Source organism: Phascolarctos cinereus, unplaced genomic scaffold, assembly GCF_003287225.1.
Source record: "Phascolarctos cinereus isolate Bilbo 61053 unplaced genomic scaffold, phaCin_HiC Scaffold_4;HRSCAF=312, whole genome shotgun sequence".
Classification (NCBI taxonomy): Eukaryota; Metazoa; Chordata; class Mammalia; order Diprotodontia; family Phascolarctidae; genus Phascolarctos; species Phascolarctos cinereus.
Window position 1 is genome coordinate 145,475,869 of NW_027555847.1, and position 27,986 is coordinate 145,503,854.

The 27,986-nt window shown below is 37.4% G+C and overlaps 1 protein-coding gene across 2 annotated transcripts in view; it reads right to left on the reverse strand.

Moving 5' to 3' along the window:
* COL15A1 (collagen type XV alpha 1 chain) overlaps positions 1 to 27,986 on the reverse strand; it is a 205,409-nt gene that overhangs the window by 87,348 nt on the left and 90,075 nt on the right. For both annotated transcript variants that reach the window (XM_078152661.1, XM_020995603.2), the window contains exons 8-14: positions 25,597 to 25,734; positions 12,787 to 12,840; positions 9,892 to 9,969; positions 7,804 to 7,914; positions 5,999 to 6,124; positions 2,456 to 2,518; positions 311 to 346 (exon numbers count right to left, since the gene is read on the reverse strand). In XM_078152661.1, coding sequence (XP_078008787.1) covers positions 311 to 346; positions 2,456 to 2,518; positions 5,999 to 6,124; positions 7,804 to 7,914; positions 9,892 to 9,969; positions 12,787 to 12,840; positions 25,597 to 25,734 — 606 coding nt within the window. The remainder of the gene's footprint in view (positions 1 to 310; positions 347 to 2,455; positions 2,519 to 5,998; positions 6,125 to 7,803; positions 7,915 to 9,891; positions 9,970 to 12,786; positions 12,841 to 25,596; positions 25,735 to 27,986) is intronic.

Here is a 27,986-nt window from a genome sequence, read left to right on the forward strand (position 1 = left end):
CAAACTTGTAAACTAACTTGAATACATTTGTGGAAGAAATGGCAAGGAAACTATGTAAATATTTGTGACAAGTTTTTCTGTGATTTTTGTTTTCAGTGCTTGGGATGTCTTTCTATGCTACTCTACATGGATGGGTTACAATTTGCATGGTTATTAGGAACTCCTGAATCAGTGAGATCACAGATTCGTTTGAACAGTTGAGTCCATTATATTTGACATTCATACTCATGATACATATGCAATTATATCCTGAACATATGACAATTTTATAAAATATCGGAATTAGACTATAAAGATATCCCTCTTTTACCTTTTCACCAATGGAGCCATTAGGACCTTTTTCACCCTGAAAAATAAAAGGATTCCAATTAAGTCAACATTAATAAAAGAATGAGTTGCTATGAATTTTTGAGGATTTATAACTAAGTTCCCACTGAATGAAGACCATCCACTTTTATAATATCCCTGAAAAAGAGTCATCCAATTTCAGATTCAACAATAAGGAAGGGGAGGGAAAAGGAACAATCATTTATTAAGCACCTACTATACGCCAGGTACTGTGTTAAACGCGTCATAAATTTTATCTCATCTGAACTTTATAACAACCCTGTGAAGTAGGTACTATAATTACCTCCATTTTACAGTTAAAGAAACTGAGGCAGACAGAGGTTAAGTGAGTTGCCCACCGTCATACAGCTAATGCATATTTGAGACCACATCTGAACTCAGATCTTCCTGACTTCATCATCAAGAAACTCTGGGAAATTCAAGATAATCCACCTAGCTGTGGTAGAGTACAGTGAAAAGAATAGTGGATTGGGGCCATGGACCATGATGTAGAGTGCTGGTCCTGGTGTCAGGAAGATCTGGATTCAAATGTTGACTCTGCGCTTACTAGTTTGTAGTCATGGGCAAGTCACTTAATGTCTCTTTTTAGTTTCATCGTCTGAAAATGGGGAGTATCCCATAACACATATCTCACATGGTTGTCATGGGAGGCTAGGGAATTCATGCAGGTAAAGAGGTTTTTTTTCAAATCTTTAAGGGATATAGGTGTCAGATAATATTACTCAAGTTTCCTATTACAAAATGACTGAATTTAATAGCAAGTCACTTTTTTTGTTTAGCACTTTATAGTTTATGTAATACTTTCCTTGGAATAACCCTGTAAAGTAGTCAAGTACCATTTTCTCTAAGGTAGAGATGAGAAAACTAGGACTTACTGAGATGAGAAGACTTGCTCAAGGTCACGTTGTCAGAGAGTAGAGGCTCAGATTCTTTAAATCGAGAACTCTTTTGTATTCACTTGTATTAGAAAAAGTCTCTTCAAAAATCACTTAAGGCTACCTTTTAAAGATCTCAGTACAAGGACATAGATAGGGCAAGAGATTTAATGCTGAAAGAGAACTTAGTGGTCATCTAGTCTAGGGCTTTTAAAACTTTTTCCAGTCACAACCCCTCCAGTACTTCTTAAACTGTGGGTCACAATCTTATTTCTAGTCCAATGTCCTAATTTTATAGAAAAGACTGAGCTTCAGAGAGGTGAAATGAGTTGCTTAGGGCAAACAGTGGTGCCAGGAGAGAGATGAGAAGGGAGAGGGGAAAAGAGAGAGGGGTGAGAGAGAGGAGAGTGGGAAGAGAAAAGACAGAGGGAAAAGGAGACAGAAAAAAGAGAGAGAGAGAGAGAGAGAGAGAAGGAGACAGAGGGAAGAAGAGAGAGAGAAAGAGAGAGAGGAGAGAGGGAGAGAAAGAAGAGAGAGAGAGAGGGTAACAGAAAGAAACAAAGAGAGGGAGGGATGTAGGAAGAGAGAGAGAGAGAGAGAGAGAGAGAGAGAGAGAGAGAGAGAGAGAGAAAGAGAGAGAGAGAGAGAGAGAGAGAAACAGAGACACAGGGAGAGGATGGGTTGAGAGAGGGGAGAGGAAGAGAGGGAGAGAAAGAAGTGGAAGAGAGAGAAACAGAGAGAGAGAAAAAGGAAGAGGGAGAGGAGGGAGGAAACAATGTGTGCATTTAGGAGGTGGAAAGATAGCATTTAGCTCATAAAAGTTCTATTTATTTTACAGGAAAAAATATGGTATTTATGAAGTCAGTTCTACAAAATCAGACAACTTTTTTCTTTTTACTCCTGAAAACTTAAATTTTCATGAAAACAGAGTTGATTTAACTTTTAAAAAACCACATTCAGAGCTTCCATATATAGGCATCATGGAACAGAGTTGATAGTACCTCTCACAAGTAGTCTCCATCTGCTCTGATCTTATATGGTGTTCTTTTGGTTTGTAGCGCCTACACCTCTCGCAGTTGCTAAGAGGAAGGCATTTTGTAAACTTCCAAGCCTGAAGAAATATGAATTACTATATTTGTTATTACAGGCAAGACTATTGCCAAATTCCCAACATTTGGAAGCCTCCTTTGTTTTCAGTTTTATTTGTATTCACCCTTTGATCACAAGCTTACCTTTTCTCCTTTCATGCCTGGAAGGCCAGCAGCTCCATTAAGTCCTGGATGACCATCAGGACCCTATTGAATCAAAATAATTTATGAGACCAAATCATCCCTTATAAAATAAATGAATCATTGTGATCAGACCTAAAACAGGCTTTGAGATCAGTTAACCTGCCAAGGTATTTGATGTCTTCAATGCTGTATTTTAATGTTTTGCCTGTAGGGGCCTTAATCATTAAATCACTGTAAGAGACCTTACCAATGGTATATAGTTCAACAGATGAAGACCTAGAGAGATGAAGAAACTCATCCAAGTTCACCTAGATAAGAAGCAGCTAAGTTGAGATTTAAACCTAGGACCTTTAACCACAAATCTAGTCTCTTTCCACCGTACAACGTTGCTTTTTGCTACTCTGTTTTTATTTCCACAATAATAACAGCCACATCTACAGTAGGTGGAGCCACTGGCTAAAAGGTTTTAAATAAAAATATCGCTTTGGTGACTTTATACAACAGTAAAAAAAAAATAGTTTGGAGGCAAATGTACAGTTTGTGAGATGGGTAGTTCTCTATCCTGAAAACAGCTGATTCAACAGGTCTCTTTGGGTACTGAGCAAAATGTGGAATCTCAGAAGAAAAACCTTGAAGTTAAACCTTAACCATTTTTTAAAAAAGAAAATCAACAATTCCTTATAAAGATAGTTATCTCTTTGTGATCTGCTATACCTTTTTATCAGTTTGGTTATGACTCAGACTTAGGGGGCTCTTCCAGATGGGGAAATACAGTCAATAGAGTTCAGTTGTCTTAAGGCAACTTAGTCTTTGGTTTTTACTTGAAAACAAGCGAAAAAAAATCTTGGGATTGGGACATCAATAACATACAAAAAAAATCACATAATGCCCCCATTTTTCTCCTTTCAGAACATTTTAGATCTTTGTCATAAACACTGTCAACTCTAATACCATCTGTAAATGGAGTAATTTCTTATTGCTTTTCAGCTCCTTTCTGTTTTTCTTGGTTGTGTTGCAAAATAGCTTTGTTTCATTTAAAAAAAATCCAGTTGTAAAATACTGGGTCATGTAGCTTCAGATGCCAGTACTCATTAAAACGCTGAGTCATGTGACATTAGTTCACTCAGAGTGGATTAATTAGAATCAGCTGGGGAAGAGGCAGTACCAGTATGTGTTGTTGGTATAAAAAATGGATCATAAGCTCTGATTAAAAAGGGTCAAAGAGGAGGAGATTGTTTTGGAAAATTAGAAAGAGCTGAAAGTTATACAGAAGCTGGTTGCTCTACAAAGTAACAAAAGTATGGATAAACTGCTGAGACAATGTTTTGCCATGTAAATAGGAAGGAAATATTAATATGATGGCTTACAATAGGATTAGCTTTTCCAGAATTCAGGATAAGCTGGGACTGATAACACCAAAACCAAAGAGAAGTCCAAGGAAATATGAAGATAAACAAGCAAACATTTGAAACTGAAGTTTAACGTTGTGGTATATGTTTGTGATAAAATACATGGTGAGAAGGATGGTTTCAGAAAAACCTAGGAAGACTTACATGACCTGATGCAAAGTGATGTGGGCAGAACCAGGAGAAACACTGCATACTGTAATAGCAATGTTATAATGATCGACTGTGAAAGAATTAGCTATTCTGGTCAATACAATGATCCAAGACAATTCTGAAGGACTCATGATCCACCTCCAGAGAGAGAATTGATGAATCTCTGAGTGCAAATTGAAGTATAATTTTTTCACTTCCTTTATTTTTCTTGCTTTTCTTTTTGCAACATGGATAATCTAGAAATATTTTTCATGTATAATTGATATTATATGGCTTGCCTTTTCAATGAGTGGGGGAGGGGCTAAAGGCAGGGAATTTAAAACTCAATTTTTTTTAAACGTATGTCAAAAATCAATAATTAATAAAAATTTTAAAAATCTGGAATTTAATCACAGTTGATAATACCCTATCCTTTTTACTCAGTTCTTTTCACTTATTGTAGGTGGCATTACCTAGTTATGAAGAAATAAATCAAATTCCTTGATCAATCAGCAATATTTGGAGTGTTATAAAAAGAGGGAAATGCCTACCTCTTTAAGACTGCAAACATTAGCCATGAAAATATTTATCCTTGTTCTTCTAAAGATAAGCCAATCTGAAAATTGGGATATGGCAGCTGGTTGCTTAAGGAGGAAGGCATTCTGGGTTGGCTAAGGGACCTTAGTCTGAAGATTTTATAACAGAGTGAATATTAGAAAAATCAAAATGAAAGAAAGGCAATAAGAATGGTCTAGGCTAGACTAACTGGGAATAAGTACAAAGGGAATTAATTTGAGGTATATGGAATCCTAGAATGTCAGAGCTAGAAGGAGCCTTGAAAATCGACTGATTGAACCCACCGATACTGAAACCAATAAAAGAAGTTACCTGGACAATATTACATAGCCAATTAGTGACAAAACTAGAACCATTAAGCCAGGGTTCTTTCCAATCATACCATATGGCCAAGAGGGCTCATCAACAAATTTAAAGTACTCTATTAATCTGAATAACAAAGTAAATTAGATAACAAGTAGAAAACTTGTAAGAGAGCAGCTAGCTGCCTTTGATCAGTGAAGATGAACTACATGCCATAGTACTGATAAATTAGTGAATAGAATTGCTAGGTCAACATTAGTGATAACCTGAGAAAGTATGAAGAAGAGCAGAAGAATTTCAAAAATGGAAAAGAGCAACTGTCCCAATTTTCTAAAAATGGACAGGAATTGAGTCTGAAAAGCATAGGCCAATGAATTTATTCCTGGAAAAATTCTAGACCACAATATTAAAGGGATAGTTAGGGAACATTTAGAAAAGGAAGCAATGATTGCAAAGATCCATCACAGATTCAACAAGAAAAGTCATGGCAAACTAAACATATTTCATTCGCTAATAGAGTTACTAAATCAGCTGGGCTTAGAGCATGCTATAGTTAGAATTTTAACCTGGATTTTATTATCATAACTTTTACTTTTGTTATTCTGAGTTAGATAAATGTCAACAAATACGAATTTTCATATACAAAGAATGGAAAAAAGAGGATTATATGTAATGTATGGATTTCTGTTCCATACAGCTTGTATTTTTAAAAAAGTGTATGATAAATATGACACCATCTCAATGCTGCCCTGCTTGTCTGTGTATTACTATGAACTTTGTTATATTCTTTGCATTCTTAATGCTCGAATGATATTCTTTTCTTTCTTTTCTCCTTAATTTTTTGGCATCACCAGCCCTAGCACTCCTCTCTCCCCCAATACGTGCCCCACCCCTCATAACAAATGGACATAGGCAAGGAAAAAAGAAACAACCTGCACATTGACCATGTTTCATTCTGAACCTAGATCAACTAACTCCTTGTACAATGCTTGTTTCAAGAACATCACAATCCCTTCTATCTCTTATTTTCACCAGGTAATCTAGAAATTCATCAAGTAATCTAGAAATGACTTAAGGTGCTGAATCAACTGAAAGAAAGCATGTGTGTGTGATTTCTTATACTCACTGGGGGACCTGGTTCACCAGTTGGTCCATCTTCTCCAGGTGAACCAGGGGGTCCTATATATAATTCAGATCCTGGTTCTCCTGGAAGACCTGGTGATCCTGGTGGCCCAGGTGGTCCAGGAGGGCCCTGAAAAAACAACAACAACAACAGCAACAACAGAAATAATAGTAGAGAGTTGCTCATCAGTTATTTCAGTCATGTCTGACTCTGTGACACCATTTGGGGTTTTTGTGGCAAATGTATTGAAGTAGTTTGCCATATCCTTCTCCAGCTCATTTTACAGATAAGTAACTAAGGCAAACAGGGTTAGGTGACTTGCCCAGGGTCACACAGCTAGTTAGTGTATGAAGCCAGTTTTAAACTCAGGAAGGTAAGTCTTCCTGATTCCAAGTCCAGTGCTCTATCCACTGTGTCACCTAGCTGTCCCTATTAGAGAGCATCGAACAATTTTTAAAAAAATCAATTAACCCAAATGGTCAGGGCATGAAAAGCTCTGGTTAATTACATTTTAACTTTCATAGAGTCAGCATTTTTTGTTTGAGCTATTGTCAATGAAAATCTTTCTAAAATATAGTAGTCAGCTATAGGGATAATCAGAAAGTAAAGAAATAGGTGGAGCAGAAAAGGCAAAGAATCTGGAAGGTGGCCTTGTACCTGAGATGAGAATAACTTTACATTACGAGATCTAGCAGCCAACTGAGCAGGGGGTGGGGGAGGATAGTTCTGGGATGTCAAGGAACTCCACTTAGAAGCTAGGACTGGAGGAAAGTCAAAATTGTAGAGAGAGATTTGAGAGTTGTTTCTGAATTGAGGTGATAATTTAAATTCCAAAAGTTAATGAGGTAGTTTATAAAAAGAGAGGAAAAAAAAGCAAAAGACTAAGCCTTGATGAAAACTCACATTTAGAACACAGAAGAAAGAAGAGATAGAGTAAAAGAATAGTAATAATATATAATAATAGTATAATAAATAATATCATACATCATAATATATAATATACATTATATTGCATGTTATATTATGATATATTAATAATATATAATAAAAGCATAATATTAATAATAACAGAAGTAAATATAGCTACTGTTTACTTTAAGGTTTACAAATAATATCTCATTATTCTCACCCTGGGAGGCAAGTGCTATTTTTACCCCCATTTTACAGATGAGGAAACTGAGGCAGATTATAGTTAAGTGACTTGACCAGGGTCACACAGCTAGCCTGAGGTCACATTTGAATTTAGGTTTTCTAGGTATCAGGACTAACACTCTACTGCACAACCTAGCCACCCTGAAAAACCAGAATAATATATCATCTCAGCAGATAAATGGAGAGAGAGGGTTTATCAGAACATAGATTTAGAGCTGCAAGAGACCTTTGAGGTCACTGAGTTCTCATTTGCAAAATAAGGAAGCTGACAAACAGGGCGGATAGGTGACTTGTCCTCTGAGGACAAATCCACTGTTCTTTCTACTTTACTACAATAGATCCAATAAAGTTTCAATAAGGGGACAGGGTTAACAAATGCTACAGGGAGACCAAGGCAAATGAGACTTGGTCCTGATATGGAGATATCTATTGCAAGAGAGTGGAGGAGAAGAAGCCAGATTGTAAGAGAGTAAGAGAAACAGTAGATCATGAAGAATTAGCCTACTTCATTGGAGAAGTTTGTGAGGGGCGAGAAACAGAAATGCTAACAAGTAATGCATGTCATGTTTTTATCAGTTTAAGTTTCATATACTAATATTGCATAAAGGCTTGGTTTAGTCAATCCGTATTTGTGTATAATTTGGATTCATACTTACTCTTAGCAACTCTCCACTGCCTTCAAAGTGAACAGAGCTGGAGTCAGAACCAGAACCGGAGCCAGAACCAGAGCCAGAACCAAAGCCAGAACCATCAATCTCCATTATACCCTGTGACCAAGAGAAAGTATTTTAAAAACTTGGATAAAATCAGTACTTTGTAAGATTGCTTATGCTTCTGAAAAAAAAAAACAACACTTGGGTCATTTCGATATTTAGACAACCATCTAAAAAAGAAACCAGAACTTTAACAACAACTTATTGATATTTTACTTTTTTTTAATTTTTAGGCAATTGGGGTTAAGTGACTTGCCTAGGGGGTCACATAGCTAGTAAGTGACAAGTGTTTGGTCTGACACCGGATTTGAACTCAGGTCCTCCTGACTTCAGGGCCAGTGCTTTATCCACTGTACCACCTAGCTGCCTTTGATATTTTACTTAATAACGATAAAAAGCATCACTTTGAAGCACTAATAGGAAGGCAAGTCTTATTTAGTTATTCGGTAACTATTTATTAAACTCCTACTATGGACAAGTAGCTATGGAGTACCCCAAGGAGTTAAGTCTGGAAGCAGTCTTGAATCAGAATATCTTCCCTTCCCTGGCACAAGACAAAGTGTTACATGATGCCAGAAGAAGATACCTACTGACAAGATACACTGAGGAAGACTTCACGGAAGAGGAAGCATTTGAACTTGACTGAATAGTTAAGTCACACAGCCAGTAATCTCACTGGCTGTACTTTGCTTTCCACAGAAGTCCTGGTTATATCTACTTTTGTAGGAATGATTTTTTTTTGCTCTCATATTAATAGTAAATTGTTAAAATTGGGGAGATCCTAGGTTTTTCCCCCTGTCTTATTTCCTTGTCCAATTTCTCAAGGACAGGGCTGATGGAAGATAGGCTTAATATTCTCCCCATTCTGGGTACTCCTACTTTTACCCAACTAGCTCAGGCATGGCTGGGGGATATAGATTCTTTGTCTAGATTGCCCAAGGCTGGGGGTACTCTACTCTGAGTATAGGGATAGTCACTCTGGCCAGGAGTGAAATAACATCATTCTCGGCCCTCATAGGAGTGAACTCACTTCTCTTTGTAAAGGCCATCTCTCATTAATTGTTATAACCAATCAGAGTTGATTGTCACCCTCAGGAACACCTCTCTTCCATTGCATATAAGCTGTAAGTCCTGCCACCATGATTGTCTTTGGCATTTGAGAATTGATCCTTAATAAAAATGCTGGCATTATTAATAAAATGATTAAATTACCTGGAAATTATGTCTCTTGAACTTTTCAAATGCCACACACTTTGATTTGTCTAGTATCCTTTAATGTGGAACTCTGTCAATCTTAACACCATCTGGAAGTCTTAATGTACTATTTGCCATGCCTCCTTCTTGTACTCATGTAAGCACTTAATAAATGTTCCATCTACTTATCTATCTACCATGTTTATTTCTTCCCTCAAAGTCTTTAATAAATTATTTTCTCTTATGATAAACATATTATTCTTTCCTCATTAGATTTTCCTGCTAAAGTGTTCAATGATTTGACCATTCATTATGAATTTCATGAATATGCTTTTAAGAAGTAAAACAATTTACAATTCTCAAGATATTGTATATAATACACAAATAAAGATGTGTACAAATGCATATGTATATACATTTATAAAGGTATACTTCATCCTCAAAACATTTCTTTAAGAAAATTAAACAGATTCCAAAGATTTATGAATACATGCTAGATCTAGCTATATATCTATGTATTTCTCATATATGGAAGATATGATATAATATGATATAATCTCAAGAAGCTGTAATTAGTCTTTTTTTTGGCGTGTGTGAGGCAATTGGGGTTAAGTGACTTGTCCAAAGTCACACAGTCAGTGAGTGTTATGTGCCTCAGGCCAGATTTGAACTCAGGTCCTCCTGACTCCAAGGCTGGTGCTCTATCTACTGCACCACCTAGCTGCCCCTGCAGTCAGTCTTAAAGGCAGATACATGGAGTTGATCAAGAAACTCTTCATTCTTCCCTTCTTTTACTTTCATGATAATTACAGAATACAACACAGATAAGAACCTCACCAATGTTCCAGGAGGCCCAGATGGTCCAAGGGAACCTGGAAACCCAGGAAGACCTTGTTGTCCTTCGCCAGGATCACCCTAAAGGGAAGGAAAGTCAACAGAGTTTAGACTTCTTCCACTTTCCCAGTCTTTCATTTAGACACTTCATCTTCAGAAAGGGACTAGTATTCAGGTATTACAGATCCTCAGGCAAGAATCTCTCCTAAGTTTTGTCAATTCTGCCTACTGACTGCCTTCCCTCAAACCTAGAACTGACCCTTATCATCACTAACTCTTCCAATTACTTATTTGAAAAGAATGGAGAAAAGAAAACAGATAAAAACCATTATCCCAGAATGCTTTAGGACTGTTCATAACAGATAATATGGACTGAGAGTTGCTTTCATGGCGCTCCCTTAACTTCCTAACTCTTGCCCCACATAACTTTACTTTTTTTTTTTCTCCACATCGCTTTGTTATACTTCTTGGATTCCTGCCAGTTAGGGATTCATTTGTGTTAACAAGCAAGAGCAGACAGGGAGGTCAAAAAAATAGCAATGACCAACTTCATGCATTTAAAAATTTTGGCCAGGGCTATTTACTTATTTGTGTATTTGGCTAAGTAGTTATTTACCAGAGAAAGTGAGAAGAAAGTTCTATTTTTTTCTCTGCTTTTTTAGGGTGAAACCTTGACAAAGACTATCTGAAAATCTAGCTATATTAGAATCATTCCTCTTCTTTGCCCTCTGACACCAGCATGATGAAGTCAGGCTAAGACTATTAGTTCAATATGCTCAGCCACATTATAGGTTAAGTAAGTTTTGGTCAGGTAATCAGATAATTTTTCATTACTTTTACCTTTAGGTTCCAGAACATATTTTTCCCCATAGAAATAAAATCCCTACTTACAAATGAACTTTTGACAAAACTAGTTTGTGTGCTGGGGACTCACTAAAGTTCTACAAGACACGAGCTTATAGACCTTTGTTGTATAGAAAGGACTCCTCCATCCTATACATGCCCAACTGATGATTTGAACCTAAATGCTGGACTTTAAATTTTTGCCTATTCAATTTCACCTTGTTGGTTTTACTTGTGGGGTGGCTTTTTTGGGGCCTATTTAATTATGACTGCTGAGATTCATTTCATAGTGTCTGGTTTGTGGTTTTCATGACCCTTCTAATTATGTGTATAAGGATATGTCTGTTTCTTAGAATTTTGTAACTGCAAGTGTTATCTTTCCTCACTGAAGAATGTAAATGAAATGATATTGCTTATAAGAAAACATATGCATACACCCATTTCTATACTGCCAAATTGATCGTTGAGGCCTTTCTCCCTCTGCCCCTCCCTTGTTGGGATTTTAGTGTATTAGAAGTTTATTTCCATTTCCTCCTTTGATACTCATTTGAGACAACAACCCAAGAATGGTCTCCAGGCACTGACCAGACAATTTAAGAGGCAGTACTCCTGGGAAGGCCCTTCTGCTCATAATAATTGGTTGTCCTGTAATTTTATTTGCTTCTTGCTTTCTTCTGTTTTTACCCCAGAAATCAGCTGAGGTTGCCTTCTGTTTCTCCAATTTTACCTCCATAGATATGTGTCTATTTGGGTCTAAACATCTCATAGCATCTAGGATCATAGATCAGGTCCTCCACATGCCCCTTGTTATCTGACTCTGAGGAAATGAAGAAACATTCCAATCTCATACTCTCATTTCACTCAACCGGTTGAGCTCCCAAAGTGTAGGTTTGAAAGCAGAGGAAATAGATAATACCTCATTCCCCAGCCATCACCATCCTAAACCAGGTGGAGCAGAAACCACTGAAAAGTGGGGAAATATCTCTAACACGTGACAGAATTGTAACTTCTCCTATACAAAAGGGAAAGCTGGGAAGCTGTCTTGAGGGTGCTGCTGGATCATCTACCCCCATCTAAGTGCAGTTATGAAGGTCCACTTTTTGTTTGGACATATAAGTCCTGTTCCTGTTCCCCTCTCTAGGGCAAATACTAAATTATAACATAAATCTCTCATTTGGAGAGGTATTTACCAACTATAGGAATCAAAATGGGTAGGAGAAACTGATCATGACCTCTTCCCATGTTAAAAATCTTTTACAGAAACTCACCCCAGAAGCTCTCCTAACAATTGTTTCAGTGAGTGGCTCTAATTTAGTTGCACAGAGATGTCATCCTGCTTCTTCTTTGTTTCACTTGTTGTTGTTTGTCCTTCATTCTAGAAGAGGACCATGACATCAGGAAGGTGATGCCATGAATTGCAAGTAAATTGGATTTAAGTGAGGGACAGCTGTGCCAAGTCACCAGTCTCACTTTTTCCTCTAGGAACCATCTGGGTCCAGTGGCAAGATATAGATCAGCAGGACTGGAGATGGCCCTGATGCAGTGGGAGACCTTGTTTTTTTTAAGCTAAAGTCTTTCCCAGATCTCAGTTTGACTGAGGTAACACCGGTTCAGTGATTAAGGCTAGATAAGAAATGAGACAAAGAACAGCCTCTTTTACCTAGTCAGAAAAAAAAAAGACCCTCAGGGTTTCTGGCCACAACAGAAATAATTACTATTTACATTCACTCAGAGCAACCAGGGCCCCAACAATAGTCTTGGCTTGGGCTGGGACCTATTGTTGGCCCATCAGTGAGAGCCAGAGTGATTTGAATTTAAGACATGGTCCTTAAGAAAGTGAAGTTTCACTGATCAAAATTTACTTTCCTTTGGGCACAGGGTCTGCAGGTAAAGGTATGACACCCTATGTAGAAAGAGGGAGAGGAAGGAGGAGACAGGAGAGGAGAGAAAGAATTATGAATTTGGATGAAGTTCATTAAATTGATATTTGAAAAAGCTCAAGGCAAAAAACTCAAAGCAACTTCATTTTTCAACACCAGCTCCACACACACATACCTTTTCCCCTTTAGCGCCAGCCTGTCCTTTAGGTCCCGGGAGCCCTCTTTCACCCTAAAATCAAATTGCTTTATTAAAATGTTGAATTCAACCCAACTGAAGTTCATTAATCTCTGTAGTGCTCAGTAAGAGGATAAGAGAGAGAAAATTTCAGGTCTGGTCTTTGTGTAGAAGGAGTAACAGTACCTCATCCTTCCAGAATGTCACCCTTAGGAGAATCAGAGCAATTAAGTTACGTGGAGGGCAAGTTTGGGGGGCAAGAAGGCATAATAGCAACAATAGCTCCAAGTTATATTGTACTTTTATACTTTATGTTTTGCAAAACAATATCCTTCAGCTATCCTGAGAAATAGACCATACAAGAATTATTATCCCTAATTTATGACTGAGGAAATTGTCATTTAGAGTGGTGAAGAGACTATCCTGAGGTCACACAAGTGGGAAAGCAAGGATTCCAACCCAAACTGCAGAGGCACAGTGTTACTGTTGAAAAGTATTGTCTTTGGACTCAGAGGACCTGGGTTCCAAAACTGACTCTATCTCTTACTACTTATGAAATTGATCACATCACTAATCCTCTCTGGGCTTCAGATTTCCTCAGCTATAAGAAAGGGCTTGGATTAGATGGCTTTTGAGGTCCCTTCCAGCTCTAAAGCTACTGTCCTAGGATTTCAGGTCGTTAGAGCTCTGGATTTGAAGTCAGGAAGACCTAAATTCAATTTTTGTTTCAGGCTCTTCCTAGCTGTGTGATACTAAGTGAGTCACTTAATCTCATTGAGGTTCAGTTTCCTCATCTGTAAAATGGGGATAGTAACATCACTTTCCTCCCAAGGTTGTTGCAAAGCGCAATTGAGATACCATACACTACTATAAATTACTAGTTATTTATTGTCGTAATTCTTTCTGTTTTCACATCCACATCAAAAAAACCCTGAATGGTCAATTTATTTTTTATCTTAAACCTTTTAGGAGAGCATTGTGGCTATGGAAAGAGTCTGTCATTCAGCCAACCAGCATTTATTAAATTGTCTACTATGTGCCAGGTTTTGTGTTAAATGCTGGCTTAGTAAAATTAAATTCTAAGTATCTGCATTGCAAAAATCCCTGAAAATATAACAGTGTACAAATGCATTTACACTATTGTGTAAATCACGTTGTTGGTGGAAGCAGTAACTGTAACTGTCATGGAAAATAAATTATTGAGATAACAGAATATAAATTTATAGCTTGAATTCAAAGGATTCCTTAGATCTATAATGAGCTTCTTATTCCATTGGCCTGATTTGGCAGAGTGCAATGGAGGTTGTTTGACAAAATTTTGTTGTTTGGTTGTTTCAGTTGTATCTGTCTCTTCATGAGTCCATTTGGAGTTTTCTTGTCAAAGATACTGGAGTGGTTTGCCATTTTTTTCTCCAGCTCATTTCACAGATGAGGAGCTGAGTTAGAGTTATACAGCTATTAAGTATCAGAGGCTGGATTTGAACTCAGGTCTTCCTGACTTCAGCCTGGTACTCTATCTACTGCGCTGCCTAGCTTCCCTGATCAACAAATGCCTAACTTTAACAATTCCTTCCACAATCTTACATTTGCCTGAAGAAGTATCTAGGGATGGGATAGTGGGGAGGAAATGATAGATGGCTGGAGAAGGGACAAAAGAAAACAGTAAAAACCATTCCCTATCTAATGGCATGTGTTGGGCAAACCATTTAATCCATGGACCTCAATTTCCTCATTTGAAAATGAGGGTGCTGGAGATAGTTTCTTAGGTCCTTTCCAGCTCTAAATCTATGATTCTGTAAGAATATAAATCAGAAATGTTGTCTAATTATTATTATTACTATTATGACTGCATATTTTGGAGTGGGAAGTAGAGTTTGTTGTTTTCTTCAGTATATATCCATATAACAGAATCAATGTGTTGCTGTATATCCATAGAAAAGAATATTAGGGAAAGATGAATCCTGGATTAGCAGATGACCTAGCTAGTCGTCTGAATAGGTAGTGTGGAACAATGAGATGCCAGGCACCTTTACTCACACAGAAATATCATTGATACCTGGCAGGAACACTTGAGGACTCAGAGCAGAGTAATGACCACTTCCCTGTGCTGACTACCACTCTTTGTTCCCTTTGTTGGACTCTGTTCTTAATCTCTTTCCTGATCTTATTCCTGAGCAGTCCTTCACATGTCTCCCACATAATTCTTACCTGCAAGTTTATAGCCTTAAGCTCTGCAAATGGTCAATAGATCTATTCAGTATTACACTGACCATTATTAGTTTTGTAAATTTGTTATCTGCATAAGTATACTGTCAATCTATCAACAAACATTTATTAAACACCTATGATATACCAGGCACTGGGCTAGGTAAGGGACTTACTTTCACCTTATATTCCCTTACTTTCACCAATTCCATTTTTTATATCTATAGCCCTAACTTATTTAAAGCACCCTATCGAGTAAGCTAAATATTTCAACTTGGAGAAACCATCAGAAAAGCCCCAGACAATCCTGTTCTGCTAGGAATTTCATGAAAATTTTTATGTTGATAAAACGAGAACACAACACAGAATAAAGCAGCATTTTTACGTCCTTGCTTTGCACTAATGTTTATTCAGCTTATAGAATCATAGAATATTAGAGTTCGGATCTCAGAGATCATCTGATTTTACAGATGAAAAAAATTATGATAAATCAACTTTCCCAAGGTGAAGCAGTAGATCTGTGGCAAAGATGAGACTAGATGCCAGGTCTCCTGATTGTAGGCTGATGCTTTGTGCCTTCCTCTCAAAATAATTATGCCCCCTGAATTGCCTGAATTTCATGTTTTGATGAATCCAAATATTTTATCAATTGTATTTTATTCATTCACCCATTCATTCATTTATTTATTTATTTTTTGAAGGAAAATCAAGGTAAACTCTAGGACCTGAGAGCAATGATTTTTTTCTTATATTAATAACCAATTATTAAATTAAGATTAAGTTTTTCTCTTCCTATTTCCTCATTCAGAAACCAAGGTCTCTGAAGGACATTGCTGACGGATAAGATTGCCCAAATCCTTGCAGTATATGCTTTTGATATTGGGTGGGACCTCACTCAACTAGACATTACAAAGAGAATCTTATCTAGGTGGAATTCTTACTCCACCATTGCTCATTGTTCACAGACTGGCTTGAGATGGATGCCTTTGTCCAGATAGGATGAGGCAGCTGAGCCTCATCATGTCCTTAGCAGGAGGAGCTTAAGGCTTTTAGCCCAGCTACTTGTCCACCCACTTTAACCAATCAGAGTTGATTTCCACCCTCAGATACATCTCTTTCCCCAAAGACTTTTAAAGCATTCAACATTCCTCAAGGTTTGTCTTTGGTTTATGACAGAAAGCCAATGACCATTAATCTATTAATTATTTGCTAGCCATAATTAATAAATGGATTAATTACATATAAATTATGTTTTTTGGAGTTTTCATCTGTCACTGACCACACCTCAAGACTCTGGAAGATCATATCTCAACTCTCTTTCTTTGTAATTTAAAGGATTTGGTTCTAAAAATTGCCTTTATACTTCCATTACTGAAACTGTTGATAATAAATATAATAACTGACTTTACCTAGTGATATAAATACATGCTGTCATTTGAACTTCACCACAACCCTGTGAGGTAGGTACTATGGTTATTATAAAGCTCATTTTTCAAAGGAAGAAACAGAGGCTCAGAGAGGTTAGTTTAGCTCTCCATAATCACCAATGGAAGGAGGTTATTTGTTCTGCCATGTTTAGAGACTGTATTCCTTACTCTTGAAAAAATGTCTTTGAATTGGACCTTTACTTCTCAAACATAGAAAGTACACTAACTTTATTCTTTCTGAGAGTGTTTGTAAGCATGGTTTCCTGATGTGAACTCCAGCAGCCTGGCATTTGACAGAGAAAGGTGCCTTGCACCATTCTTTTCATCAAGAGTCTGAGCCTTGTATCTTAGATTGATCTCTAATCCCTCATTTAACCAATAAACATTTTTAAAGCACCTACAACATGCTGGACTTCTGCCAAGTACTGGGGATACAAAGAAAGGTAAAAGATAATTCCTGATCTCAAGGAGCTCACAGTTTAATTAGGGAGAAAACATGAAAACAATTATGTACAACTAAAATATATACAGAATAAATAAGAGATAATCTACAGGGAGAAGGCATCAACATTAAGGAGTAAAGGAAAAAGGCTTCTTATAGAAGATGATATTTTCCCTGGGTCTTTTTTTTTTGATTTTAAAAAAATGTTAAGCTTAAATACTAAAACTGAAATACAAGATAAGAAAATAAAAAGAAACATTTTAAACTTAAATACAAAAAATTAAATATAAAATAAGAACAGAAAAAAGATTGTCATGTGTACAGCAGATGATAAGAGAGGATTCAAAATATAAAGCAATAAATTTCCAATTCAAGAAAGTCTATGTAATAAATACTACATGTTGTATTCAGAGATGTCCATCTTTTCTCTGCTTCCTTGTAGGTTTTCTTTTGTTCTCTGCTGTGCACTTTTAAATTTTTATTTATTTATTTATTTTTGCTTTTTGGTGAGGCAATTGGGGTTAAGTGACTTGGCCAGGGTCACACAGCTACTAAGTGCTGTGTACTTTTTACCTTGTTTTTTTTCCCCTTCCCCACCCCCCCCAGGTTACAATTAAGTGTGGCTATACATACATATATGTATGTATGTATACATACATATACACAATATATACACATAACACACATATACTTACATATACATACAAATATGTGGATATCTATAATCATACACATATGTACAAATATATATATATATATGTATTCATATGCATCTATGGAAGAACGTACCATGCTTGTTTGTCCTCGGTTTCTGTGAAATTGCATAATATCATTCATTCATTGGTCCAGGTCTTTCCATATTTTTCTAAATCTACAAACTCATCATTTTCTACACCACAGTAATATTCCAACCTTATACTGTCTAGTTATTTTAAATAGTCTAAAACAATATTGATTAATATGGCTGACTATAGCATAGTTTTCTATTTTTCTCTTTTGATTAAATCTATTTTAGCTTTGTCTGAGACATGATGACTACCCTTGCTTTTTTTACCTAATAAATTCTACTCCTGACCTTTATTTTATGTTTGTATTTATCTCTTATTTCCTATCTCACCTGACCCCTCTGCTTTACTTCTACCTGCTATCTTGCCCTCCTATTACTTAATAACCCCCTCCTTCCCCAAGATCCCTCCCTTATCTTCTTCTCCCTATCCCCTTAGCCTTTTATTTCTTTATGAGTTTTGAAGACATTTATGCCCTTTTAGATATATAGGTATTGTTCCCTCTTTAACCCATTCCTGGTGAGAGTAGGGTTCTGGAACCCTACTTTTTACCTTTTCCTAGATGATTTACTTTTTAGTATCACATCATACTCAGCTCTACCCCAATCTTTCTTTCAAATTGCCCAATTACTAATAATCGTAGACATGCGATTTACATTTCCTCGTATAAAAAAAACAGTCTATCCTTATTGAGTCCCTTGCAATTAGTCTTTGATGTTCACCTTACATTTCTCTTGGTTCTCATATGTCAAATTTTCTATTGATTTCAGGTCTTTTTGCAATAAAATCCAGAAAGATGGAAAATTCATTGAATTTCCATTTTTTTTTCATTCAGGATTATGCTTAGCTTTGCTGGGTATGATAATTTTGGCTGTAACCCCTATTCTTTTGCTCTTTAATATATAGTATTCTAAGACCTGTGGTCTTTTAGTATAGCCGCCACCAGGTCTTAGGTGATTCTAATTGTGGATCTGCCATATTTGAATTGTTTTTTTCTTATTGTTCATAATATTTTCTCCTTGAGCTGGGAATTTCAGAATCTACCTATGATATTCCTGCAGGTTTTCCTCATAGTATCTCTTTCAGGTGATGCTCGGTAGATTTTTTTTTTCTATTTCTACTTTCCCCTCTTGTTCCAACAGTTCAGGACAGTTTCCTTTAACTATTTCTTATATTATGGTATCAAGAATCTTTTTTTGATCATAGCTTTCAGGTAGTCCAATTATTCTTACATTTTCTTTTCTTGATCTGTTCCCCTGATCAGTTATTTTTCTTATGAGGTGTTTCACTTTTCTATTTTTTTCATTTTTTATATTTTGTTTTGTTATTTCTTGGTTTCTTACAACTTTGCTGGCTTCTACTTGCCCAGGGTTGAGGAACCTGTGGCCTTGAGGCCACAAGTGGCCCTCTAGGTCCTCAGATATGGCCTTTTGACTGAGTCCAAGTTTTACAGAACAAATCATTTTATTAAGGGGATTTGTTTTGTGAAGTTTGAATTCAGTAAAAGGGCTGCACTTGAGGACCTAGAAGCCACGGGTTCCCTACCCCTGCCCTTGCTCAATTCTAATTTCCAAGGAGTTGTTTTTTTCCTTAAGATTCTGGATCTGCTTTTCTAGTTAGTTGACTTTCTTTTCATGATCTATTGGTTTTTCTTAGCTTAAAAAAAATTCTTTTTCTTCAATCTCATTTGATTTTTAAAGTCTTTTTAAAGTTCCTCTATGAATTCTTTTTGGACAGGTGACCATTATACATTACGCTCTGAGATAGGAAAGGGTTTTTTTTTTTGCTTCAATTCCCTCCTCTGAAGTAAACCATGATCTCTATTCCTGTAACAACTTTCTATGCTTGGGTTCTTTCTTCTTTGCCTGCTCATTTAAAAAAAATTTCTTTATAGCAGCTTATTTATTGTAATCATCTCTAGTCCTGGGTATGGGGGATGGTGTCTCTGGCCTCAGAACTTCCTTCAGTTCTCCCCTCTGGCCTGAAACTGAAACCAAAATCTCTGCCCTGCAGTAAGTGCCCACAGCCAGGGGCATCCCCGCCCCACTGCTTCTACATTCATTGGGCTTATTCTGGTTCCTTCTCGCCCAGGGCTGTGTTTCAGCAGCACAGCTGGGCCTGACATTCCTTATCAGCAGAGGTTCCCTCAATCTTCCCCTGCTCAGATACAGGACTCCCCATAGTGTCTGGGAAGTGAAAAATCTTGTGGCTGGGGCCGAGGCTGTCTCCCAATCCTGCTAGCCCCAGAGTTCTCTGCTTGTTGTTTCAGTGGAACTAGCCTGGAGGTGTTTACACTTCCTGGGGACCAAACCTCTGTATCCTCCCAGGAGGAACACTGTTCTGCCCTAACTCTTGTTTATTTTTATCACTCTACATTCATCCTGAGGTGCTATTTTGTCTTATTTGTGGGGGAATCTTGAGAGCTAGGAATTTTTTGACCTACTACACCATGTTCTCAGAATCCTCTCCTTTCCCTGATCTTGAAGGGAGCAGAGAGGCTAGAGGCAGAGATGCAGAGAGATTCCAGGAATGGGGGACAGCTATTAAAAATGCCAGAGGAGGATATGGAGTATCTTGTGTAAAGAACAGCAAGGAGGACAGTGTCCCGTGATTGCAGAGAGAGAGTGTGTGTGTGTGTGTGTGTTAAATTACAGTGTAAGAAGACTGGAAAATTGGGGGGGGGTTATGAAAGTCTTTAAATGCCAAGTAGAGGATTTTATATTTAACCCTAGAGGTGATAGGTTTGAGTAGGTGGGTTAGGGACATAATCAGACCTGCTCTCTAAAATCATCTTTAAAATTTTGGCAGCTGAGTGAAGAATAGACTGGAGTGGAAAGAAACTTGTGGCAGGGACCAGCAGGTTATTGCAATAGTCTAAGGTATGAAATAATGAGAGCTTGCACCATAATGATGGCAGTGTCAGAAGAGGGGAGGGGGGTATACCCAAAAGATGTTATGGAGGTAAAATCAATAGGCCTTAGCAACAGATTGGACATAGGGGGTGAGGGAGAGTGAAGAGTTGAGGATGACAACTAGGTTTTGAGCTTGGTACCTGGGAGGTTGGTGGTATCCTTGACAGGAATAGGGAAGTTAGGAGAAGGGGAGGGTTTGGGGGTAAAGATAAGGAGTTCTCTTTTAGACAAACTGATTTTAACAGGTCTAGAAGACATCCAGTTCAAGATTCCATGTTCTTGAATTTATTTTTTCCACATTAAATATGCTTTTTGTTTACATTAATCAAAGTAAGACCCTCTTGGACCTCATATTCTCACTTCCCAAATATTCCTTCCCTTCCCCTTCCCCTGCAATCATCCCTGGCTTATAACAAAGCAGTATAGTTGGGCTAAACAGATCAACACATTGATGGACCTGAATTTCCATCCACCCCATTCCTTAGTTATTTTATACAGATTCCTGATTCTTGCATTCAAGATATAAATCCCTTATATTTGAGGTAATGTTTAGTTGTTTTACACACACCAAAGGGAAAGAATCAGTTGGATAAGAAAGGCTTTGAATAGAAATTGAGGTAGAGAAAGAGCAATGTTTGGATTTCTATGCATTCTTAAGTAACAGGTTTCTCAGTACATTCATTCTCACCAATACCTTGACCTTAATGTGACCTATCTATCAGCTTTTTTATCAGCCCATTCATAGCACTTCAGCAAGTGCTATGGACAGAAAATATGTCCTTGCAAATTAATGTTTTTCATTACTTCTGGAGGTAATTTGCCTGCTTACAGGATTAGATTTTGGTTACTGTAAAATTCTTTTGTGATACTTGACACACAAGAGAGTCGAGAACCTAATACCACAACCAAATTGCTTGACAAAAATATAACCTTGGATATGTCAAAGCCTGGAAGAAAGCAATCTAACATGTACCCCATAAGCAAAACCGTTATGAAATAGCCATACATGCTTCCTTTACTACTTTTGCATAATTGAAATACAATTATTTTAAAAATTAAAGTTTTATGTATTTCAAAGAAATGTTCCATAATCTGTAGCTTTCATATTGCTTTTAGTCAATGATACAGCAACACAGGTAGAGAAAGAATAGTGCTCAAAGTAAAAAGAGGCTTTTTTTCTTATGCATTTGTTAAAAATCTGAAATGTCCTAAGGAATGGAATGAATGAGTCGTTTTGTTGAGGTTTAGGGGTTTAAGGGTGCTGGGACCCCAAAATCATGACACACAGGTCCTGCCCAAAAGAATTCTACTCAAGCCTTCTTTCAGTCAAAACAAGGGTTATTAAAGATCCACCATATTAGCCAGACTCTGAAGGAATCTGAGCACCTGTGAGCTATTAGTTAGACTGTAAAAATCTTCGCAGTGGCTATGATGGGGTGCTTGGGTGCTGGTGCTTGGACCCCAATTTCTTCCTAGCCTCAGAAGCACTATCCCTGACAGTTTCTCCCCAGCCCAAGGACACTGTGCCTAGCAATTACTCATGAGTGGGCCCCAGCAAGATCCTTATCTCTTTCCCTAGTGCAGTTACAAGCAGCACCTGAAGGAATTATTAGTTTGAACTGGCTTTGCACTGGGTCATAAAGACATTCTTACCCACTGGACTATCTATACTACTGCCCTGCCTCATTATGTACATCCTGGACTCCTCATTAACTGTATTCTAGACTCAAGACATATGTATACTCCGTACATCTATCTTGTCAAACAAGACGTTGATTGGTGGCAGACTGGACAACTCTCAGTTACCCCTGAACTCTAGTTAACTTAGTGACATAGCAGGCCTAAAACCACACCTCCATGTGGCCCCCCCTTGTGGGCTTTTCCTAGTGAACTCTGGGAAAAAACCTGTGCAGTAGTACAAGAAGTACACGTTCTTTTAAGAACTGACCACTCCTTAACCACTCCTTAATCCCACCCTGAATCACCTAGTTAGCATATTTGGCACATGTTTTATTATATTTTATCCTATATAAACTTTAATTGTACCCCTCTAAGATTGTAGGATCCTTGCCCGCTGAAAAGCGTAACAATAAACTTTTTGCCAACTTGACTTAAAGAATGCTTGAGTCTGTGAATTCATTCTAGATGACCCATTGAGTATTCCAGTCTTTGAGGGGTCACAACCTCTCAGACCACAACATTTAGATTATAAGAATTTGAGCACCTTAATGAAGACGAGATGGACCTTATATACAGAAAGGATCTAGGGAAAGAGGGATCTAGGAGTGGCCAAGTAGTTTGGGATGACTAGGATGCCTGGGACCTGGACCACATGGCCAAGGGAGAATGAAGCCTAGCTAATATTAAGGCTGGGAAATGACCAGGGGCCATAGGGAGGTAAAACGATGGAGGGATGTAGCCACAATGAAAGGCCAGTTGATGGGATTATAGCCTCAGGCAAAAGCCAGAGATTTGGCCATGTGGGAAAGTCCAGGGTTTTTTTTGGGGGGGTCTAGCTCCCATCATCATCAGTTTAACATCAGGGTCCATGAACAGAATTTGTTTTATGAAAAATTTATTTAGGGAGACTGGATCTTTGATTTCATCATTATGGGAAGCTCCCTCCTGTTGAGGGACTTCTTTATAACTGAAGTTCTGTATTTTCTGTGTGATTACAATCTTACAGACTTGCCTATAGTAGTGAAAAGTGAAGTGACCTGTCTGAGGCAACACTTGAACCCAGATCTTCCTAACCCCAATGTCAGCTCTAAACCCTGTGCCAGAATATTGAGAGGAAAATGACTTTTTTTTAAAGGATTCTCTCTAGTAAATTTTTAAATAATAGAGTCTCATTAGTTAATTGATCAATTTAAGTTAAATAATTTCTTCCTAAATAAGCATAAATTGGGGACCTGTTTTTTTTAAACAGGTATGCCCTAAAAGGAAATGTCAAGAGTTATAGAAGAAAGATTATAACACCTAAAGGGGAAAAAATTCTCTATTTTTTCTCCTAGCCAAGACCTAGCTATTTAAAAGGTGTTTGTATTTTAGCTCTGTGTATGTACTTTAGGGAGAAGAACATAGTCAAACAGAAAGCTGTGAATAGAAATGTAGGCTGTCTGTCACTTGTATTTCTTCCTCTCTCTAGTTTTGTCACCATGGATAAATCACACTTACCTAGTGGGCCCACGATTCCCAAACCTCCCCACTTAGGGCACAGAGGTAATACTGTAGAATGATCTGAGAAAATGAGATTGCAACAAAGTGTTTAGAAATAAATAAGCATGAACATGCCCACATGAAGGAACCACTGGTACCTCTTCAATCGGATTGTCATTAACCATGTGGTTGGTCTACTGGGTCTTTCCTTCACATTTGAGTTTCCTTTTATTTGTATAGTTAACAATTCCAAGGGCTCCAAAAATGCTAACTATTCGCTAGTTAATGAAAGACCCAGATTTTCAAAGCTAACTAGTGTTAGAACTTTTTTCTTTCCTCTAACAATATTCAAATGTAAAATGGTTATATCATTCATTCACCTCTTCAACTTGTTCATTTGAAAAAGTCACTGAATACCCATCATGTGTGTGATAGCGCCCCCTGCCTCCTACCTGTGAGACATGTTCAGCCATCACTGCCCAAGGAGGGCTGCACAAACTCACTATTTCTAAAGGAAGTAATGAAAGCAGATAATATTAAGTAACAAAATAGATATAATTTATACCAGCAGTAGACATTTGAATAAATGATCCTTGAGGGACCCACCAACTCTAAGATTCTTGAGTCTATGAATTCATATTTATTTAGACATGCCAACATTCTGGTGTAGGCCCTCATGACTTCATGCCTGGACTATTTCCGTAGCCTGCTGGTGGGTCTGCCTACCTCAAGTCTCTCCCCACTCCAATCCCTCCTCCATTTAGCCATTAATGTAATTTCCTTAAAGTAGGTCCAACCATGAAACACCCTACTCAATAAACTCTAGGGGCTCCCTAAAGCCTCCAGAATCAAATACAAAAAAATCCTCTGCTTGGTGTTCAAAGCCCTTCATAACCTGACTCCTGCCTACTTTTCCAGTCTTCTTACACCTTCCTCCCCATGACGTACTCTTTGATCCAGTAACATTGGTCTCCACTGTTCCATGAATAAGACACTCCATTTCTCTGCTCCAGACATTTTCTCTGGCTGTGGTCCACATGTGTAATGTTCTCCTTTCTCATTTGTACCCCTTGGCTTTTCTGCTTCCTTTAAGTCCCAACTAAAATTTATTCTTCTACTGGAAGCCTTTCCCAAATCCTCTTAATTCTAGCACTTCTCTTTTGTTAATTATTTCCTAATTATCCCATATATAGCTTGTTTGCATATATCTGTTTCTTTGTTGTCTTCCCTATGAGATTTTGAGCTCCTTGAGGGTAGGTACTGTCTTTTACCTCTTTTTGTATCCCTTGCACAGAGTAGGCATTTAGTAAATGCTTATTTCTTGATTGAATGATTGATTGCTATACATCTCAAAATATAGTGGACTGCATTTTCTTTACTAAGATGAAGATAACTTTAAAAGACTAAGAATTGCTTGTGCGTGCACGCACACACACACACACACACACACACACACAGAGCATAGCTAGGTGGTGCAGTGGATAGAGAACCAGGCTTGGAGTCCAGGAAGGTTCATCTTCAGTTCAAATCTGGCCACTTACTAGCTGTGTAACCCTGGGCAAGTCACTTAACCCTGTTTGCTTCAGTTTCCTTATCTGTAAAATGAGCCAGAAAAGAAAATGGCAAACCACTCCAGTATCTTTGCCAAGAAAAGCCCAAATGGAGTCATGAAGAAACTGAATTGGTATTGTTCAGTATATACACATTTACGTATATGTATATATACATATATACACACATATCTTTCTATATATGTACACACATACACATACATATATAAATGTAGAGAGAGACAGAGAGACAGACACAGAAAAGAAACACACACTTTTTTTTTTTGATAAACATTATTCTAGCCAAAGGAAGCATTTGATTTGTCTTACCAAGTTGTCACCTTTTTCAGGCTGTACTGTTGGCACAGGTTGACTTGGACCATAAGTTGGAAGATTATTTTCTTCTTCTTTTACAGGAGATCTGGTAGGTGCCTGTGTTCCTGTTGAACCTTCTTCATCTGTTGTATCCTGAAAAAAAGAAGTAATTGTGATCACTCATTGTATCTAGTGCATTGCCACGCTGTATGGATACAAGTCATGGTATATCACAATCTGTGAAGAATTCAAGTTAATGGTTAGAAACAAGGAATTGCACAGGAGGAATGACATAAAGTATGTCATCAGAGAGGTGAGAAAGAGAGAGAGAGAGAGAGAAAGAGAGAGAGAGAGAGAGAGAGAGAGAGAGAGAGAGAGAGAGAGAAAGAAAGAAAGAAAAAAGAAAGAAAGAAAGAAAGAAGAAAAAAAGAAAGAAAGAAAGAGAGAAAGAAAAAAGAAAGAAAGAAAAAGAAAGAAAGAAAGAAAGAAAGAAAGAAAAAAAAAGAAAGAAAGAAAGAAAGAAAGAAAGAAAGAAAGAAAGAAAGAAAGAAAGAAAGAAAAAGATTGAGGAGCCAAGAGGATACCCATCAATTGGGGAATGGCCGAACAAGTTGGGGTGTATGAATGTAACGGAATACTACTGTGCTATAAGAAATAATGAACCGGCTGACTTCAGAAAAACCTGGAAAGACTTGTATGGTCTGATGCTGAGTGAAATGAGCAGAACCAAGAGAACGTTGTACACAATAATAGCCACATTGTGCGATGACTAATATTGATAAACTTAACTCTTCCCAGCAATACAAAGATCTAAGACATCTCCAAAGGCTTCGTGATGGAAAATGCTATTTACATCCAAAGAAAGAACTATGAAGTTTGAATGCAGATTGGAGCGTGCTATTTGCTATTTTTTTTCTTCTGTTGTGTTTTGTTTCCTCTTTCTGGTGGTTCCTCCTATTGGTTCTAATTCTTACTTATAACATCATTAATGTGAAAATATGTTTAATAGGAATGTATATGTATAGCCTATATCAGATTGTGTACTGTCTTGGGGAGGGTGGTGGGGAGGACAGGGGAGAAAAATTTTAAACTCAAAAGCATATGGAAATGATTGTTGATAAATCAAAATAAATTAATTTTAAAAAAGAGAAAAAAAAAGAAAGATGGTCCAGTCTGGTCCAGTTACATAGTGAGAGTAAGGGATAACCAGTGGTATTGACTCAGTATCAAGGGCCTCAGTATGTTGGCTGGATCCTTTGTGGTAGATGAAGAGGACATAGATACAAGAGTCACATGGGATAGGTAGGTATAGATGGCTTGTGAACTATGTTGTGAAAGGGAGTACCTAAATTGATGAGATCATAGATCCAGTGTAATACTGAAGTATAAGTTGCCATGATTCTAAATCAAGAAAAGTCAGCAAGCATTTACTTAGTACCTACTGTGTGCCAGTCACTGAGCTAATGAAATTAGTATAAAATTGGGGCATATCTAACAATTTCCATTTTAATAATAACATTATTTTCATTTTATCCTCACAATATCCCCTTGATGAAGGAAACCATGGGCATTATTATCTTTTTGGATAATGGAAAAAATGAAAGACACATTCAAGCTTGGTCTTTGTGTTGCCATCAAGTGGATCATTTATTGTCAATTTAAAAAAAATTTCTAGGCCAGCTATGAAGCAATGAAATACTTGACATTCAATGGGTCTACTTGTGCATTTATAATAACCTGGATAAGTGAACTGACAATTTTGAATTGTTATTTTATCGGGTTGGCAGTGGTATTGACTTAGTTGAATAAATCTCATGATAATCAATTGCTCATTGGTAAGCCTATAGCTAATCAGCTGAGTCTACCAGGAAGATGGCTCGAGTCCCTGGCCCTGTTTAAAATGACCTAATTTGGGTGAGTGGCAGTAGAATACAATGGGAAGAAAATTGGCCCTAGAGACCAAAAATTCAAATCCTACCTCTGACACACACTGGCTGTGTGATATTGGGCAAATTAATTAATCTCTCAGTGCTTCAGGCAACTCTTTAATACCCTAAATTACAGAACAGCTGCTGATTTATATTGGTAAAGGGAGTTCCCTTACCAGGGAAACCTACAACAATGGAATCATAGGTCCTAGACAAAAAAGATAATAATAATGATGATGATAATGATACATGTTCCTGGTTCCAATAGGTGTTGAGAGCTTGAGGGAAGGATGATGGGGGGAGGATACAAACACAGATCACTACAATCCACAGCATTAGATGAAAAGTTCATTAGAAAGTAAAGTATAATTTGAAGTTTGACAGAGGGAAGTTTATGCTCAGAAATTAAATTATTAGTCATTTATATGAATCTATAATGGCTAAATTCAAGTACAGATGAACTTACAAATCTAGTAA